Below are 16,933 nucleotides of genomic sequence, written 5' to 3' on the forward strand. Positions count from 1 at the left end.
GTATGCAGCTTTCTATTTAGGTGCACTTATTTATAGTGAAGTTTCCGTGTATTTAAATTCAGTGAAAGCACAATTGGTGCACATATTTCCGTTGTTCCTTTTCGCCATTTTGTGTATAAATTTTGTTTTTTTCTTTTTACGCATATTATGATGAATCACCTTCTGTTATTCGAACAATGATAAATGCTGAGAACCTTCTTTAGTCGCGTGCAACGCGACTCTTTTAGCTCACTATGTCGATCGGTCTGTCTGTAAACACTAACTCAAATTTGCGCACGCGACTGTAGCCATGTATATGGCCTTATTTGTATTGTTGCCACAGTCGGTGGCCTATTGATTGGAAATGAAATAATATTTAAAAAACAAATGAAGAAAAAAGGGAATCGCCGTTTAGAATCTCATCAGCAATCAACAATTCAAAATGGTTTCAATTTTACATTCCTGTACTTAAAAACTAATTTATTAAACATTGACGTCATTATTCATATAAAGCACTAAATCAACAATCCTCTAATTTCCATAACGGATTTATTTTATTTTCAAATTATCTGACGTCATTATTCCAAATACAAGTTCGTTAAATCCCATCTTCGTACGAATACTAAATTGTCTATGAAGTCGGTCTGGTGCTAATCTCTGCTGTATATAATGATAATAGGTATTTACAAACAAACGACGTAGTCAATAGTCATTTAAATATCTAACAAAGGTATTGTATAGGATACAAAAAGTACATATCGGACCTGACTCAGGCACTTGGCGTTTGAAATTAATGCAGATTTGTAGTTCTTCTATTTGAGTGTAGAATCTTGATACACACGGACTCATTTGTCATCGACAGTAGGTTAACATCGGAGTCGCCATGACTGTTCAGAAAAGCGAGAATTGCTGCAAACACATAAGTAATGCAGTTATATCGACATTCGAGAAATTGTTTTCAAGGTTCGTATATTGTTTACCTGATTGTATAGATCATAGAATTTGTAGGCCTAATGAGCTAAAGTATCATTAACAATTCAGACAGTTTTTCTAAATTCTTATTATTACCTATAAATGCTTTTATCCTTTTGTACTTTCTTTTCGTGTTATGAAAGTAAAGAGAAAATAGCATAGAATATCATTATAAATTATTCAGAATATACAGGATTACTCCGAGCTCTAACCTCGGCTCTAACCATTTAAATAGAATCTATCTATGAGGTTGATCAATTCTTTCTCGTATCCTAAACTGAAGGCATACGTAATACCGTAACGAACAGTTACATTAGTTACTAATTTGTTTTAGTATCATTATGGTACTAAATGAGTGACTAACGAAACTGTGATAGTGCTACTAAGTCTCTTGTTGAGAAAATCATTGACCACTGCCACATAGTATAGGATCTTTATTTTCAGTGGCTATGCCTACCGTGCTTAAACTCATCCATGTTCAAAATACGAAAATAAGTTATAATTCCTTTATTGTTAAATTTATCTCTTCTCACAAAAAGGAATTATATTATATAACCCTAAACCTTGACGTATTTCATAGATATCAATGTATAGTTATTATTGTACAGCCTAATTACAGCAAAAAAAAAACAGCAGCTTAAGTGCATCATCCGGGTCACATTAGCAACAGCCAATCAACAGTGGTGACAAGGAGCAATTATTCAATTTTTCATTTTATTCAAAAATTATATTATTTAAAAATTCATATCCATGGAAATACAAATGTACAAGAAATAGCATTAAAAACTAATTTCTGATGTATTACATGACTGTAAATATAATATATATCTATAGTATAGTAAGAATTTCGTCTTTTCTTTAAAATAATTCATCTATCGCTGTAGCCAGTTTCGGTATCATGTAATCGTGTCGCTGTAGTTACAGTTGCACGGAATGGTGTCCAGTTTTTAACCAACATCGAAACCAGTTTATAGAAGTACCGGGGTGGTGTCCGCCGGAGGATAGTTTCATCATGTAGTTTTTCTATTTATTCATTTAAATGTACATGTGTTTTATATACAAATGACAATGAACTTACTTACTTACTTACTTACTTACTTACTTACTGACTTACTTACTTACTTACTTATTTACTTACTTACTTACTTACTTACCTACTTACTTACTTACTTACCTACTTACTTACTTACTTACTTACTTAATTACTTACTTACTTACTTACTTACTTACTAACTTACTTACTTACTTACTTATTTACTTACTTACTTACTTACTTACTTACTTATTCTACATAATTGTAAAGCCATGAATAACTTTACCTTTTTTCCCTTAGAATCGGATCTTTTATTGGTAGATATCCATCCGTATGCATTGTCATATCTATTGCTGTAACGATTATTTTTGGGACGGGATTACTGTTGATAAATGAAGAAAATAGACGAGAAAAATTATGGATACCCTCAGAATCAGACAACCAGAACTACTTTGATTATGTCAGTAATAACTACAAAGATCCTTTCTACGAGTTGCTTGTTTTTGAAAATAAAAATATGTTAACGCCAGAATCATTGAAAGCTGTAAGTAGAATAAATGATTCAAGATATATTTGTCCAATATAATTCCAACATTTTTAGCTAACATAGCATCACTGCCAACATCATTCATAACCATGACCTTCTATATATACATTTACGTAAGGGCAAAATTCGGTAAATCGCGCGTTACTTCTAGAATTTTTACTCGATGGTATATAGGCATAAAGTTGGTTTATACGTTCGGTACTGATTTTAACCACCTAACATAACCCTGTTTGCTAATTAAGTTGAGTTAGATAATTAGTTATTGACGATTAAAATTAGGTTCAACGTTTTGCCCAAATAGGGGTGTTTTCCGATCGTAGTATACACTGTCTAATGGATGTCGATGCTGAAAAAATACCTGTACACTAATACGAGAATGCTTCGCATTTATCTGTCTCTACGATTATTGTTTTTAATAGCTGAAAACCGGCTAAAAATCTACAGAGTACAGCATCATATTATGTTGAAGACAAGCCGATTCGGATTTTCGATCTATTTTGATAGATTTAATATACATTTATACAATGTATTAATTTGCGATGAATGGAACAATCCAATCAGTCTCAGTATAATTATTTGGTTTAACACAAGTCGGTAAATTTATGCGTTCTTGGGGATAACATTAAACCTTTAGATATAGTATTGCAATACTTTGACGCTCAAACAAGCTTCATCGTTGGCTATTTTTAAGAAGAAATATAAACTTTCTTTTATTAATTTATATTAATTTATACTAAGCTAATGTCTATATTATGCCATGATTTCATGCATGCATGTGTATGTATAATGTAATGTACAGTTTGTTGGCATGGCCTATATGGCCGGGCACATTTAACATTTCTGCTTCTGTTTTGAACCTCATCTGGTATTTGGTTGTCCTGGCAATGGTATTCCCTAACAATGCGCGTCCCCATTTATAATTTGGTCTATTCGTCTATCTTATTTATTTATTTATTTAATTATTTATTCATTTATTTATTAATTTGTTTATTTATTCTTTTTACGGTAGCTTAATTAATGTAACTAGTTTTTAGTGGGCCTATCACAAGCCCCTTGGGGTTTCTTGGAGGTCCCTTTCATTGTTAAAAATATGTTTTACTCATTGCTTGCTTGTTTTTGTTTGTTTTTATGCAAAGAATAAAGAGATTTATGTTATGTTATGTTATGTTGACAATACTGTAAATACGTATTTTTTTACGACATTTTTGGTCGCCATTTGGAGCGCTAATTTCTTACTTTACGTTTGGGTACTGTTAGCTATATACATATACAAATACTTACTGACAGTTGCTTCACAACGTTTGTATTAATTAGTAATTACAAAAAATATAAACGTCGTAGTGGTGTATCGTGACATATGTACTTTAATATTTCAATCAACTATGAAAGTGACAGTTTCAACAATCTATTAGGCCTATATCTTAAATGTTTTATTAGTGGTATATTATTCATAAAACATGAAAATAAATATTTCAGACAATTTTAGGCAATACTATAAATTGGAAATAAAATGGTATTAAGGTTCATTAATGAGTAGTCCATTGCATAACATACATTGTGTCAATCACTGTAATTGTTTCCATGTTATATTTGATATTTCTTTCTTTTGTAGATGTTAAAAATAGATGAAGAGGTAAAAGCAATAAATGTCGGTAAAAGCTGGGAGTCCATCTGCGCTAGGTATATTGTATATAATTTTAATTATAATAAAGGTTCTGATTTGAATTTTAATATGCATATATTTAAATTGATTTGGTTACCACTGTAAATACACATTTTTCTTATACGTAAACCACATTGGATATAAAGAATGTGGAAAGACAATTTTTATATAACAATTAAAAGATAGTTCGTGGAAAGATTTGATAGATTGGTTCTTTAACGTTAAACCATGGAATTAATAGTAATCTCCAGGTTTACCGACTAATGATTGGCCGACCTCTATTATTAATATTTGCAATCGTATACATACAACATGTCGGATGTAAACAACAATAATACATAAATGAATGTATACGTAATCATTCATATTGATCTTTTTGTCTCTAAACAAAGGTTTGGTGGCGATTGTTACGTCTCAAGTATACTGGAACTTTGGGGATTCAACAGAACTGTTATAGAGAGTTTGACACAAGAGGATATCATTAAAAAAATCAATAATGAGTCAGATTTAATCAGGTATTTATCAGGTATTTATTATATTTGGCCAAAATCAATTTCAATAATAATATACAAAAGAACAAGATTACAAGCAATACAATTGAAATTAGAGTTAAAAATGTCATTAAAGGCAGAAAACATGCGATAAACAAATACAGTTAGGCCTCTTTTTAAAAACTATACAAAGTTATAAGTTTGATATTGTACAAACTTCGAAAAAGTGAGGCAATTCATAAATGCTTACCCACTTTTGTATTTGTTTGTTTGTATTTATATTAATGAACGGTACAGGCTACATATGCTTTTCTAAACTTCATTCCATGACCTTCCATATAATAGGTAGTAGTAGTAGTAGGTATTACATATCATTCTACTGTACTAGTAGGAAGATTGAAGGGATTAATCTGGAATTTATATTGATTACGTCAAGCCAACATCCGGGTTACAAGGACAATGTTTCTTAACTAATAGTCACAATAACTTATATTGTATCATGATATGAAACGAATTATTAGATTAGATTTTTAATTTCTATACACCAATTCAGCTATCAAGGTCAATGCTTGCAGGGAAAAATAATGCACATGGTGTAGCCTACCAGTTAGTTTTCTTCGCCCAAAGCACGATATGCACGATAAATTATAAATAGTTTATCTATCCTGTACCCTAATTGGCGAGTTGGTGCTCGCTGTTGGATGCGTATGAAAACAAAATTCAATGAAATCTTTTTTTAAACTTTTAAAACAAATAAGTGGGTAGACCACTCTCATGTACCAGACTATAAAGTACAGTAACTGCTCGATAACAACTATTTCAGCTTATGAAGCGACAAGGCTCTGCAACCAGGGAAGATGCAGATATGTGTCATGAGGCCAAATAGATTTTAATTATACAACTAGGCCTACATATTTTACTTTTCACCATGGTTTATTTTTTATATACTTATTTCCTTACATTTCACTTTCATTGTTTCCTCTTGTTTGTCAGGCCAAAGTAATAAATAAACAATCTGATTACTCAAACCAGGTGACATTCCGGGTGACATCCCCTTCTTGTAAAGACCTCCTATTAAGGCCATAAAAACTAGATTTTATTATCAGTGAATGAAAGAATTGATCATTATAATGAATTGTTTTTACCAGTCTTGTAACACAGCGGACACTAAAGCTGTCATCGTTACTGGGTGGCGTTGATAATGAAACTTACATCACAGGAGCTAAAGCGTCTCGAGTCATCTATGGGTTAACGGACAATAAGGAATTTGACGAATCGGAAGGCAGGCAGGTAAGTACTGGTAATCTCTAAGTTTAGACAAAAACAATAAAGGTGTTTAGAAGTTGTACATGCCGGTATGAGCGCCTGAAGAAGTATCTTACAACATTCGCTCGTGTTCATACCACGTGCAATCAATAATCGTAATTCTCTGCTATTATTCCATTCCTTGACAAATCAGTTGAAAGATAATACTCTGGGTTTTATAACATATTAGAGGATCCCTTTTATTCTCCTATTGTCGCCGTTGTTGAGATTATCATAACTAAAGCTCTGTCTACACATATCAAACTAGTTTGACAAAAAAAAGTGTGATGTGCCTAAATATGGTAGTGATATGCCCAAATATGACATCATGTCCATATATGGGCAAATCACATTTTTTTATCACATAATGTTTGATAGTGCAGTAGACAAAGCTTAAGCACAAATTTAACATTAAAATGTTGATTATTATAGGTTGATAGAGATGCCGAGGATTGGGAAACGGAATTTATTGAAATTGGAACGTCTGACTACGAAGATATGAATGTCTACGTTCTTGCATATACGAGGTAAAATGATCCAGTAGACTGCAGCAATAAAATACTAATTTTAATGTTGTGAAGGTTTCAAGACTCTGTGAAGTTTCGCGATTGCAGTGTACGGTTTAAAGTCGGCCTTATAAAGCCAACGGCCCTGATCCATTGCATTTTTTTGTATATTTTATATCAAAAAACTTTATTGTATTAACATGACAATTTTTATTACAATTTAAAGTGTTTAATTTTTCTGATTGTACATTAACATATTTAACATATATATAATAACATATTACTATTTATATATTAGGTATTACAGTATTTATTATTAGTATCATAGAGCACCGTAACAATTACATTTTCTATTTAGTTTAGTTACTTTCATATTTAAAAACCACTAAAGTCTATTTTATTTTCTAGTTTTGATACTGAATCAGCAAACGCGATAAATGGCGATCTGATGATTCTTGTGTTTGGTTACGCACTTTTACTCGTGTACATTATAATTATGTTGAGCAAGTTCACGTTAGTTGAGCATAGAGTAAGTATTCTATTTTATCTATTTCATCACTAAATAATGCAATGAACCAAAGAGGAAATATAAACTAAATCAAATAAACACACAATAAAGCAATCAAGTAAGCCTATAAACAAATTTTAAAAAGTATAATAATGTTTACGAGCAAAATAAAAATAGTAGGCCTACAAATCATGATTTTGATTCTCAATAATTATAGTTAAGTATGACAAGTCACTCTGTATCTAGATTTGCCAAGTATCATAGGAATATTTGGTAATACAACATCACATGTGTTTCACATGTATCTCTTAGCATCATAAGGGTTCAAGATAACAAATCGAATAAGATTGATACCACAACTGTCAAACTGGTGGTAAAGAATGGTTATAATGTTGACAATTATTGTGTAGATATGATATGATGAAGAATGGCTATAATGTTGACAGTTACTGTGGAAAAAGGTATGGTGACGAATAGCTATAATGTTGACAGTTACTGTGGAAAATAGTATGGTTAAGAATGGCTATAATTTTGACAGTTACTGTTGAAAATAGTATGGTGACGAATGGCTATAATGTTGACAGTTACTGTGGAGAAATAATATGGTGCACAATAGCTATAATGGTGACAATTAATGTGGAGAAATTATATCATGAAGAATGCTTTTTGATGTACTTTTACTTTACCTTTACTGAATATGGATAGGTGTTTATGTTAAAATACAACATTTTACTACCTTTTTCAAATTATAGGTGTACATTGCGATATGCGGTGTTGCTACCGTCGGGTTTTCCATAGTTGTAGCAATTGGATTTTGTTCTATGATTGGTCTCATCTATACACCAGTCCACTCCGTCCTGCCATTTCTATTACTCGGTAAGAATACATTCTATTGACAACAAATAACGAGATCTTATTATTTATTTCACAAATTAAAAACAAAAAATGTACATTAAAACAATTGCTTATAAATGATAAACATTATAGGCTTGATGTATGCGTACTCCAAACATTTTTATTTGCTTACATCATATTTGTGAATAATATCTAGTATAATCTAATGTCTAACAATAATATTGTATACAAAACGACATCCCTGACGACATAGACACATTTGACTCCCTAATTTTAAAAGAAGCGATAATATGAGTGAACTAATGGTTTTTATTTGTTGTTAGGTATTGGTGTTGATGACATGTTTGTAATAGTTCAGTCATGGGATAATCTGAGCAAAGACGAAAAGAAAATGTCAATTCCCGAACAATGTTCGCTAGCACTAAAACATGCAGTAAGTATAACGAATCAATTCATTTTATTGTTCCACAGAAAGTAAAACATCACAAGAAAAAAACCTTGTTACAATCATTGTTTATGTGTAGAATGTCAAGTAAGCCAAAAGGGATGTATGGATGAGTTTCCAAAAGACATTACATACATAGTAAACTATATCTCTAAAAATCTTTAAATTTTCCTTTTGCAACATTTTAAATGATTAAACAGAAAACACTTTATGTACATTTGTTCTAAGCAGTCGAACAATATTATAATGAAACTGATCCATAACATAACCCTTGTAAATGTATAATAATGGAATAATATCGATCTATGTTATATGACGTGCATAACTATAAGCTTAATCCTTATAAGACGAACAGTCTTATAAGGAGTCTTATTTCGCTAACACTGAAATAAATAATAATAATTAAATATGTATACTTTTGTTTGTCAACTTAATATTTTTTTAAATTATATTCAGGGCGTAGCAGTCACTGTTACATCTGTAACCGACATCAGTGCGTTCTTGATTGGAGCAACAACTATTCTACCAGCTTTGCGTTCCTTTTGCGTTTTCTGTGGCATCGGTATCATTTTCTTGTTTTTCTTCAGTATCATGTTCTTTACGCCGATGCTTTGTTTAGACATGCGACGCGTTAACAATAAACGTGACGCTTGTTGCTGCTGTTATCAACATGGAGACGATTATAAACCGTCTGAATGTGGCCAGAAAAATAGATTTCAAATAGTCTTTGACGAAATTTACTCGCCTCTGCTAATAAAAACTCCAGTTAAGGTAATACATTAAGCTATATATATGTGTGTAAATATGATTAATTTCGAATTACACCAACGTTTAAAGGTTTTTTAAGGAAAGATATCGGCTCAACAAGACGCTTGCAAAAGTAGACGTCGATATCAATTATTCTAAACAAAATTATATTGTGTGATATCACCGTACAACATCAAAATACTAAAACATACCTTCACAAAACAACATAAACCAACAAAAACTAAACATACCAATTGTTTTTTTTTTAATTCCAGATTGTGGTAGTGATTATTACTGCTGTTTTACTTGGATTTGGAATTTGGGGTTTTATAGATTTAGAACAGTTTTTCAATTTTAGGTGGTTTTTGCCTTCAGACAGTTACGCAACATATGTTCTAGAAGTTAATGACATTGTAAGTCTATCATTAATATACCAGTAGTAATAATAACTATTATTGGATATTCTAATAACATAGGTCTATTAAAAACAAACAATTGAATACTGTATATGCCTGATACACCTCCACACACATTACGAGTGGATTATTTCTGTTTGCGCGATGTTACAAAGGTTTTTTTCATCGAGTACTATTTAAAATGGCTGATTCAAAAAGTATATCTTAATTTCATTTTTTAAAGATGTATTGTCCCTTGAAACACAAAAAAAGTCGAACATTTGAGCCAAAAAGAACAAGTTTATGTAATTAACAGGTAAATTAGTTTGAATACATTTCGTCTGGAAAATCGTCGCGAGCGAAATTAAACAAAGATTTCAAACCACGAGTATGCATTATGCATGATGCTAATTAGGATTGTTTACAACTTTTCACGTTTAAGAAGGTGTTTTCACACAGATCGCGAGGAAGTTTTATGATTATGCATACAGAGTAGCCAAACAGGCGCGTTGCATTATGAGATATGTTTTGATCGAAAACTTTGACTGGAAGTCAAAGTTATTTTTTGAACAAATAAAAGACTGTATTTCAGTTAAATGATATTTTTTTCGACTAATTTTTGGTGAAAGTTAATAACTATTATGATACTTCAAAATGACCCACTTTTTTTTCGAAATCTTTTTTTTCATAATTTTTTGGGAATTAGTCAGAGGGACAATACATCTTTAAGCTTAAAGCCTATCTTCTACTAGGCGAAATTATTCGCGCTAATCGAAAGCGCCAGCTTATACGCATGCGTTTTCATGTTTCAATCTTCCAAATCCCTTTGGCTGAATTGCTTTCGATTCGCGCGAACATATTCGCCAAGTGGAAAATCGACTTTATACCCAGCTCTGTTAATTTCAAAGGATATTTGTCTTCTTCCTTTAATAGTATTATCCAGAAAACGGTGTTCCATCAGCAATATATCTAAATAACGTAGACCTTTTCAGTGAAAGATCTGCAGTCAACACTTTGTATAACGATGCTATCAACAATAAATTTATTGATTCCAATTCTTTTTCGAATTGGTACGAAGAGTTCGAACAGTGGATTCAAACAAATAAGTGGAATGAACAAGAATACAATAACGAAACTATGTGGCCTGACACACATGAAGCATTTGTGTTATGGGTGAATGAATTCCTGCTTGACCCCACCGGTGGTGATACGTTTAAAGCTGATGTCATTTTTGACAATAGCACGTCTCTTGAAATTATTGTAAGTGTACTGTGATATAAAGATATACTTTTATATTTAAGAAATTGACCTTTGTATCGGAATTCAGATAGGTTCACAAACTTGACCCAGAAAGTCCAAAGGAGAGTTTGTCCAGATGTTTTAATGACCATTTAGTTTATAATAGAGTCCCTAAAGAAAACACTTAGCTTAATTTTGTGACTTTCCCATCGTTAAAACCAGGAGTGATTGACACTATTTAAGTACAGATTTGACAGTGTCATCCATCACAGAAATACCTTATGACACCGTTAATCATTCCCACTTAAACACCCCTGGATCAACTTAGGACCAATCGTTACCCTCACAGATGATGTAATGACATTATGCAATTGAACTGAGCCAATATACTCCCAAGTTTCAGAAGGGCCCAGACACACCTTACAGCCACCTCACGGAGCACACACCTTACAGCCACCTCACGGAGCACACACCTCACAGCAGACCTACACACTTCACACCTCACCGACAGCATCATTGATTGTCCGTTCCTTATCTATACTTATAGTTGTATATTGTACTGAAGTATTATACTGAATAAATAATATATGTGTTACGACAGTCAAGCGAGTTAGAGTCTTTCATTAGTACCTCAACAACCCAACATTATATTACATGGTGGAAGACCCGGGCAATAATTAATATAATAATTAACGAGAGTCGACTTCTTGACCGATGTTTTTTAGGGAAACCCAACCGTTGTGATGTTTATATTTCGGTAATCCGAGTGTAGCATGCCTCCAAAGCAACGGACCCACAATTATGTCGATCTTGAAGAACACTTTTGTTTTTTATACATTTTTTGTTTCAAATTTTATATAAATTCCGGAATTTTTATACCAAATTCATTTTTAATTTCATTTTTTTTAAGAGAGAGAAGAGAGAGAGTGAAAGTGATAAGGTTACACTTCAGAGTCAATGGTTTTGGCTAACTCAATTTTTGCATATATGTATAATAATGTTTTTTTCTTTTATATAACTTTAATTTTGCATGCCACTATTATAACCATTTTTATATGTTAAATAGATAAAAAAAAAAAAAGGGAAACAGAGGGATGTGATATAAAGATATACTTTTATATTTAAGAAATTGACCTTTGTATCGGAATTCAGATAGGTTCACAAACTTGACCCAGAAAGTCCAAAGGAGAGTTTGTCCAGATGTTTTAATGACCATTTAGTTTATAATAGAGTCCCTAAAGAAAACACTTAGCTTAATTTTGTGACTTTCCCATCGTTAAAACCAGGAGTGATTGACACTATTTAAGTACAAATTTGACAGTGTCATCCATCACAGAAATACCTTATGACACCGTTAATCATTCCCACTTAAACACCCCTGGATCAACTTAGGACCAATCGTTACCCTCACAGATGATGTAATGACATTATGCAATTGAACTGAGCCAATATACTCCCAAGTTTCAGAAAGGCCCAGACACACCTTACAGCCACCTCACGGAGCACACACCTTACAGCCACCTCACGGAGCACACACCTCACAGCAGACCTACACACTTCACACCTCACCGACAGCATCATTGATTGTCCGTTCCTTATCTATACTTATAGTTGTATATTGTACTGAAGTATTATACTGAATAAATAATATATGTGTTACGACAGTCAAGCGAGTTAGAGTCTTTCATTAGTACCTCAACAACCCAACATTATATTACAGTACTATAAGTTAGTATAGGCCTAGAGTTAAGATGGAGAACTCAAGATATCAAGATGTTTTGTTACAGTTTATTGCCTTTTTAGTTAGTGTAAGCATGTCAATAGATGGAGAACGTAGACAATAATAAGCTAGGCTTATATACTAGGTGTAAAGTCATTCTAAATATTCATGACGAATCATTAGTACACAATTTTTATTACAAGAAAAATCCGTAATCAAAGTAAGAAGATTAACTAATTATTTCTTTATAGTCCTCCCGTATCTCGTTTGCGCACATCGTTTTAAAAGGATCGACAGAAGAAGTTGATGCAATGGACTCAATTCAAGAATTTACTGCCAACTTCGAATTTGAAGGGGATGGGTATGCATTTGCTTTCTCGGAGAATTACATACAATATGAGTCAAACAAGGTAGGCATATACTCCTAAATTATATTTCAATGTGTTGCTAACCAGTGCTTTTATCTAACCTCTTCACCATCCTCAATGTGGTCAGATGAAAAAATCTCAAATGTTTTGTCGATGAATACAATTCTAGCCACTGTTAAAATAAATAACAAATGAACACAGCAATTATATATACAAAAGATTATCATACATGTTTCAATTATCTTTTTTGATTTATAATGTAGGTTATTCAAGAAGAATTGTTTCGTAATCTAGGTCTGGCTTGTGTTTGTGTCTTTTTAATTATTCTTTTACTACTTGCAAACCTAAAAGCATGTCTTCTCGTATTTCTTGCAGTTATGCTTACTCTGGTGAGTAAAGTACATTATGTATGGCGATATAATAGTGATAATAAGAAATATTGTAACTAGAGGGGCACCTCGCTTCGATCGGTCACCCTCTTGTAATCCTGTTGACGATGTCTCTCGAAATGAATCGGTTAATGACGATGATATTTATAATGATGATTTTGACTATAAAGAAGATGATGATGCAATGTTGAGTGACTAGCAATGACAGTTAAGCTCTGTCCACACTATACAAATGTGACAAAAGAATGTGATGTGCCCATATATGGACATGATTATCTTGGGCATATCACTACCATATTTGGGTACATCACAGCGGTTTATAGTGATATAATTATGTTAATTAATATTATAAAGGTTTTTACTGAGGTAGATGAAACTGATACAGATATTTATCGTACATATAGGTTGATCTAGCTGGATTCGTCCATCATTGGGGCTTGACAATTGATGTAGTAGTGACCATTCAGTTGATTCTGTCCATTGGGATCGCCGTTGATTATGCTGCTCATATTGGACATATGTTTATGACGGTGACCGGAACAAGAAATGGTAAGTTTCATCAGTAAATTGTGTATTTTATTTTGAAATATTGTTTAACGTTTACCTGTTATATTATTAACCACATTGTGTGCATTTTAACAGATCGTGTACTAAAAACATTACAAAATATTGGATCAGCAGTGTTTAACGGTGGTTTTAGTACTTTTCTTGCGTTTGCTCTGTTATCACTTTCCACGTCTTACGTGTTCAGGACATTTTTCAAGGTAAGCCATCATCATTTATTTACTGAAATACATTTCAGACCTCCCAACTTAGAAAAATGAAATATCTGAAGGTTTTATGAAACAATAGAGGTCGCTATAATACTACATCAACCCATAGAGGGCGCTATGAAAAACCTAAAAATATAATGCATCTATAATGCGTGCCGAAGGCGAAAAATGCGTTGGCAACTCGTTATTTCACTTTTAAACAACGCATACATTGATTATAAGCATTAAACGGGCCGATATTAGTATGTTTTATATTCTCTTATCAATGTCTATAGAGAATTTATGCCTATCCAAAATATCGAGAGAAATTGTATTTTTGGTTTTTTTTTAGATGTTTTAAAATATCGAGAGAGTTGGACATTTTTTAAATTTAATTTCTGTCAATGATGTAGAAGATAAATTATGGATTATATAATGTTTCAACATGTGTCAACATATTTAATATTCATTCTGTTTCTTCTATTTTAAGATATTTCTCCTAGTTGTTATTTTCGGCTTGTTTCATGGTCTCGTGCTATTACCAGTTTTACTTAGTTGGTTCGGTCCTGAACCGTACCCATCTGCAGGCGAGTCACCAGATAGCGTCGGCGTGGAAAACAACGTCACAGAAACCAGGACAAGGAGTGTTGGTGTAAACAGTAGTGGCTTAAATGGCAATAATGACAGTAGTATTATTATCGAAGCTAATAATCTTGCAGACAAAGCTCAATTTGATAATCCAGCGTATGAGGGTGTAGAAAGCAACACACAAAACGTTTAAAAATGCTTTAATAGTGAAAAGAGGTATTTCCTATGGCCAACGTATATTAAAACTCCAAAATATCTGGATTGTGAAAAAAAAAACAATTCTAAAAATTGATCTGTCGTAATCATTGAGATCTGACGTCATGTGAGATGCGAAATCAATAGTAAAATCGGACAACGTCATCAGACATGTACCATATATGTTTCTACATGTTAACTGTATATAATAATTTAAGCTTTACTGGATAAATATCTCATTATAAAAAGTTGATGTTCTCACTACAAACACGTCGTATTCTATTTATTGCGTTCTTTTTTTGTGTATCTGCCTACTATGAGATTAAAAGTGTAAGCACATAATATAGTACTGTGTTAAAGGAAGTACAGTATTGCAAAACGGCAGGACCCACCACTTTTTCACAATAGGCTTATATTATTTTGTATATTGAATGATTACACTTATTTAATTTTCGTTATTAATTGTTTCTAATTTGTTTTTTTATTGTATTCAAGTTTATTATTAAGTTTAAGTTCTTTTTTTTTGAATGATTACACTTAAATCATTTTCTTTAAATTAAATTTATTATTGTATTTATGGGGCGCCATGTTGATTATTTTAAGCTATTTCTTTTTATTGAATGATTTTCCAACTTTTGTATTGTATTTAAGCCGGGCCAAGTTCATTATTTTATATCTATTTTTTATTACTAATTTTTAAATAAGATCAATAAAATAAAAACATTGTACAAAACATTACTACATACAAGTGTGTGTTTTTATTGCTTTGCATAGCAGTCGGGTGCGACTACTCTACACCTCACTATGTCGGTCGGTCGGTCGGTCGGTCGGTCAGTCGGTCGGTAAACACTAATTCAAATTTGAGCACGCGACTGCAGTCATGTATAGGCCTATGACTTTGTTATAGTGGAGTGTAGTGCCATGAAGAAAAGAACAAAAGGGCAGTGAACACACACTAACCTTAGTCGAATCATTATAATATTGTTTGTTGGTAATTCAGAATGTTCTAGCTTCAGTGTTTTACTTGATGTTTATTAGACTTATGGTACAGGCTAAAATTATTCTATGTATTACTAGCTTAAATAATGTTTACCAGCTTGAGTTTAGACAAGATGTATTTACCTTCCTCATGTATGAATTTAAATATGTAATAATTGTAACAATTCTGAAATGTGTATTATTTGGACAGTGGTAATGACAACAGGAGAGTATCCGGATTTGTTCATCTTAATAAATAAATGTCTTTTGAATTAATGATGATGTGGGTTACACTGCTTTTATGTAAGAACGTAATGCTAGATTTGCTATATACGTGTACACATAATAATATTAGCTCATTTTGAAATATTCTTATTTTCCATTTTTGGAAATAAGCAAATTTGGACCCCTTAATTTTTGGACAAGAAGACACCATAAGATGATCATAACGCTATAAAATGTGCACACAACGCTATATACGTGAACATATAGTAATATTAGCTCATTTTGAAATGTTCATATTTTTCCAATTTTTTGGAAAAGTAGTAAGGTCAACGGCTGGCATTTTCGAATCAAGTGCATGTAACCAGTCAGTGGTTGCTGACACCAAGGCTGTGGTACAGGATCGACCAGGAAGAAAACCGTGTCGGTGACTCGCCAACAGGCTGTTAAATTGGCAGTGGTTAAGAATTTGTTGGAAAACAAGTTTTTCCAACATCTTACACATCACCGACATAAGAGACACTGGACGATACTTAAGCAAATTACTTCTGTCAACCTTTTTGAATATAGGAACAACATTAGCACGCTTCCACATAATAGGAATTTTAACACACATTTAAGTTGTAATCCGAAACGTTTTTGGTCTTGGATAAAATCCTCAAGATAAAATAATAATAACATCCCTTCGGAACTACATTTTAATAATCAGTCAGCTTACACTGTAAAAGACAAAGCAAACTTACTTAATCAATTTTTTTATTCTGTTTTTAGTTCTGTTAAAAACGATTTGGATATTCCTAATCTTCCTGAATATCCCATTGATTGCTTATCTAAACTTGAGTTTAATCAGGAGGTTATAGAAAAGCACATTAATGAAATTGATTCTCATAAGGCTTCAGGTAATGATGGTCTAAGTAATATTGTTTTTACTTTAGCTGCCAAACCTCTTGCTTTCCCTTGTAAAATTTTATTTGAAAGATGCATTTCTGAGAAACGTTTTCCGATAAAATGGAAGCAAGCTAACGTGTATCTTTAA

The 16,933-nt window shown here is 32.3% G+C and overlaps 1 protein-coding gene across 1 annotated transcript; it reads left to right on the top strand.

Annotated features, from left to right (window-relative positions):
* The first annotated feature begins 862 nt into the window (after nt 1-862).
* Nucleotides 863-16,933, top strand: LOC140052443 (patched domain-containing protein 3-like). The gene is made up of 18 exons (XM_072098054.1): nt 863-942; nt 2,285-2,528; nt 4,144-4,211; nt 4,587-4,709; nt 5,834-5,975; nt 6,423-6,517; nt 6,905-7,025; nt 7,757-7,880; nt 8,183-8,292; nt 8,761-9,075; nt 9,327-9,464; nt 10,380-10,706; nt 12,657-12,815; nt 13,037-13,162; nt 13,567-13,711; nt 13,805-13,926; nt 14,405-14,658; nt 16,669-16,933. The coding sequence occupies exons 1-18, from the start codon at nt 863-865 to the stop codon at nt 16,931-16,933; spliced, it is 2,958 nt and encodes a 985-aa protein (XP_071954155.1).

This window comes from Antedon mediterranea, chromosome 6, assembly GCF_964355755.1.
Source record: "Antedon mediterranea chromosome 6, ecAntMedi1.1, whole genome shotgun sequence".
In the NCBI taxonomy this organism is placed as follows: domain Eukaryota; kingdom Metazoa; phylum Echinodermata; class Crinoidea; order Comatulida; family Antedonidae; genus Antedon; species Antedon mediterranea.

Bases quoted from the DNA above. Each gene is read 5' to 3' on its own strand.
- LOC140052443 (XM_072098054.1), top strand. From the start codon at position 863: ATGACTGTTCAGAAAAGCGAGAATTGCTGCAAACACATAAGTAATGCA. The intron at 2,529-4,143 runs GTAAGTAGAATA...TTTCTTTTGTAG, and splicing joins CGCCAGAATCATTGAAAGCT to ATGTTAAAAATAGATGAAGA. The intron at 7,881-8,182 runs GTAAGAATACAT...ATTTGTTGTTAG, and splicing joins CCTGCCATTTCTATTACTCG to GTATTGGTGTTGATGACATG.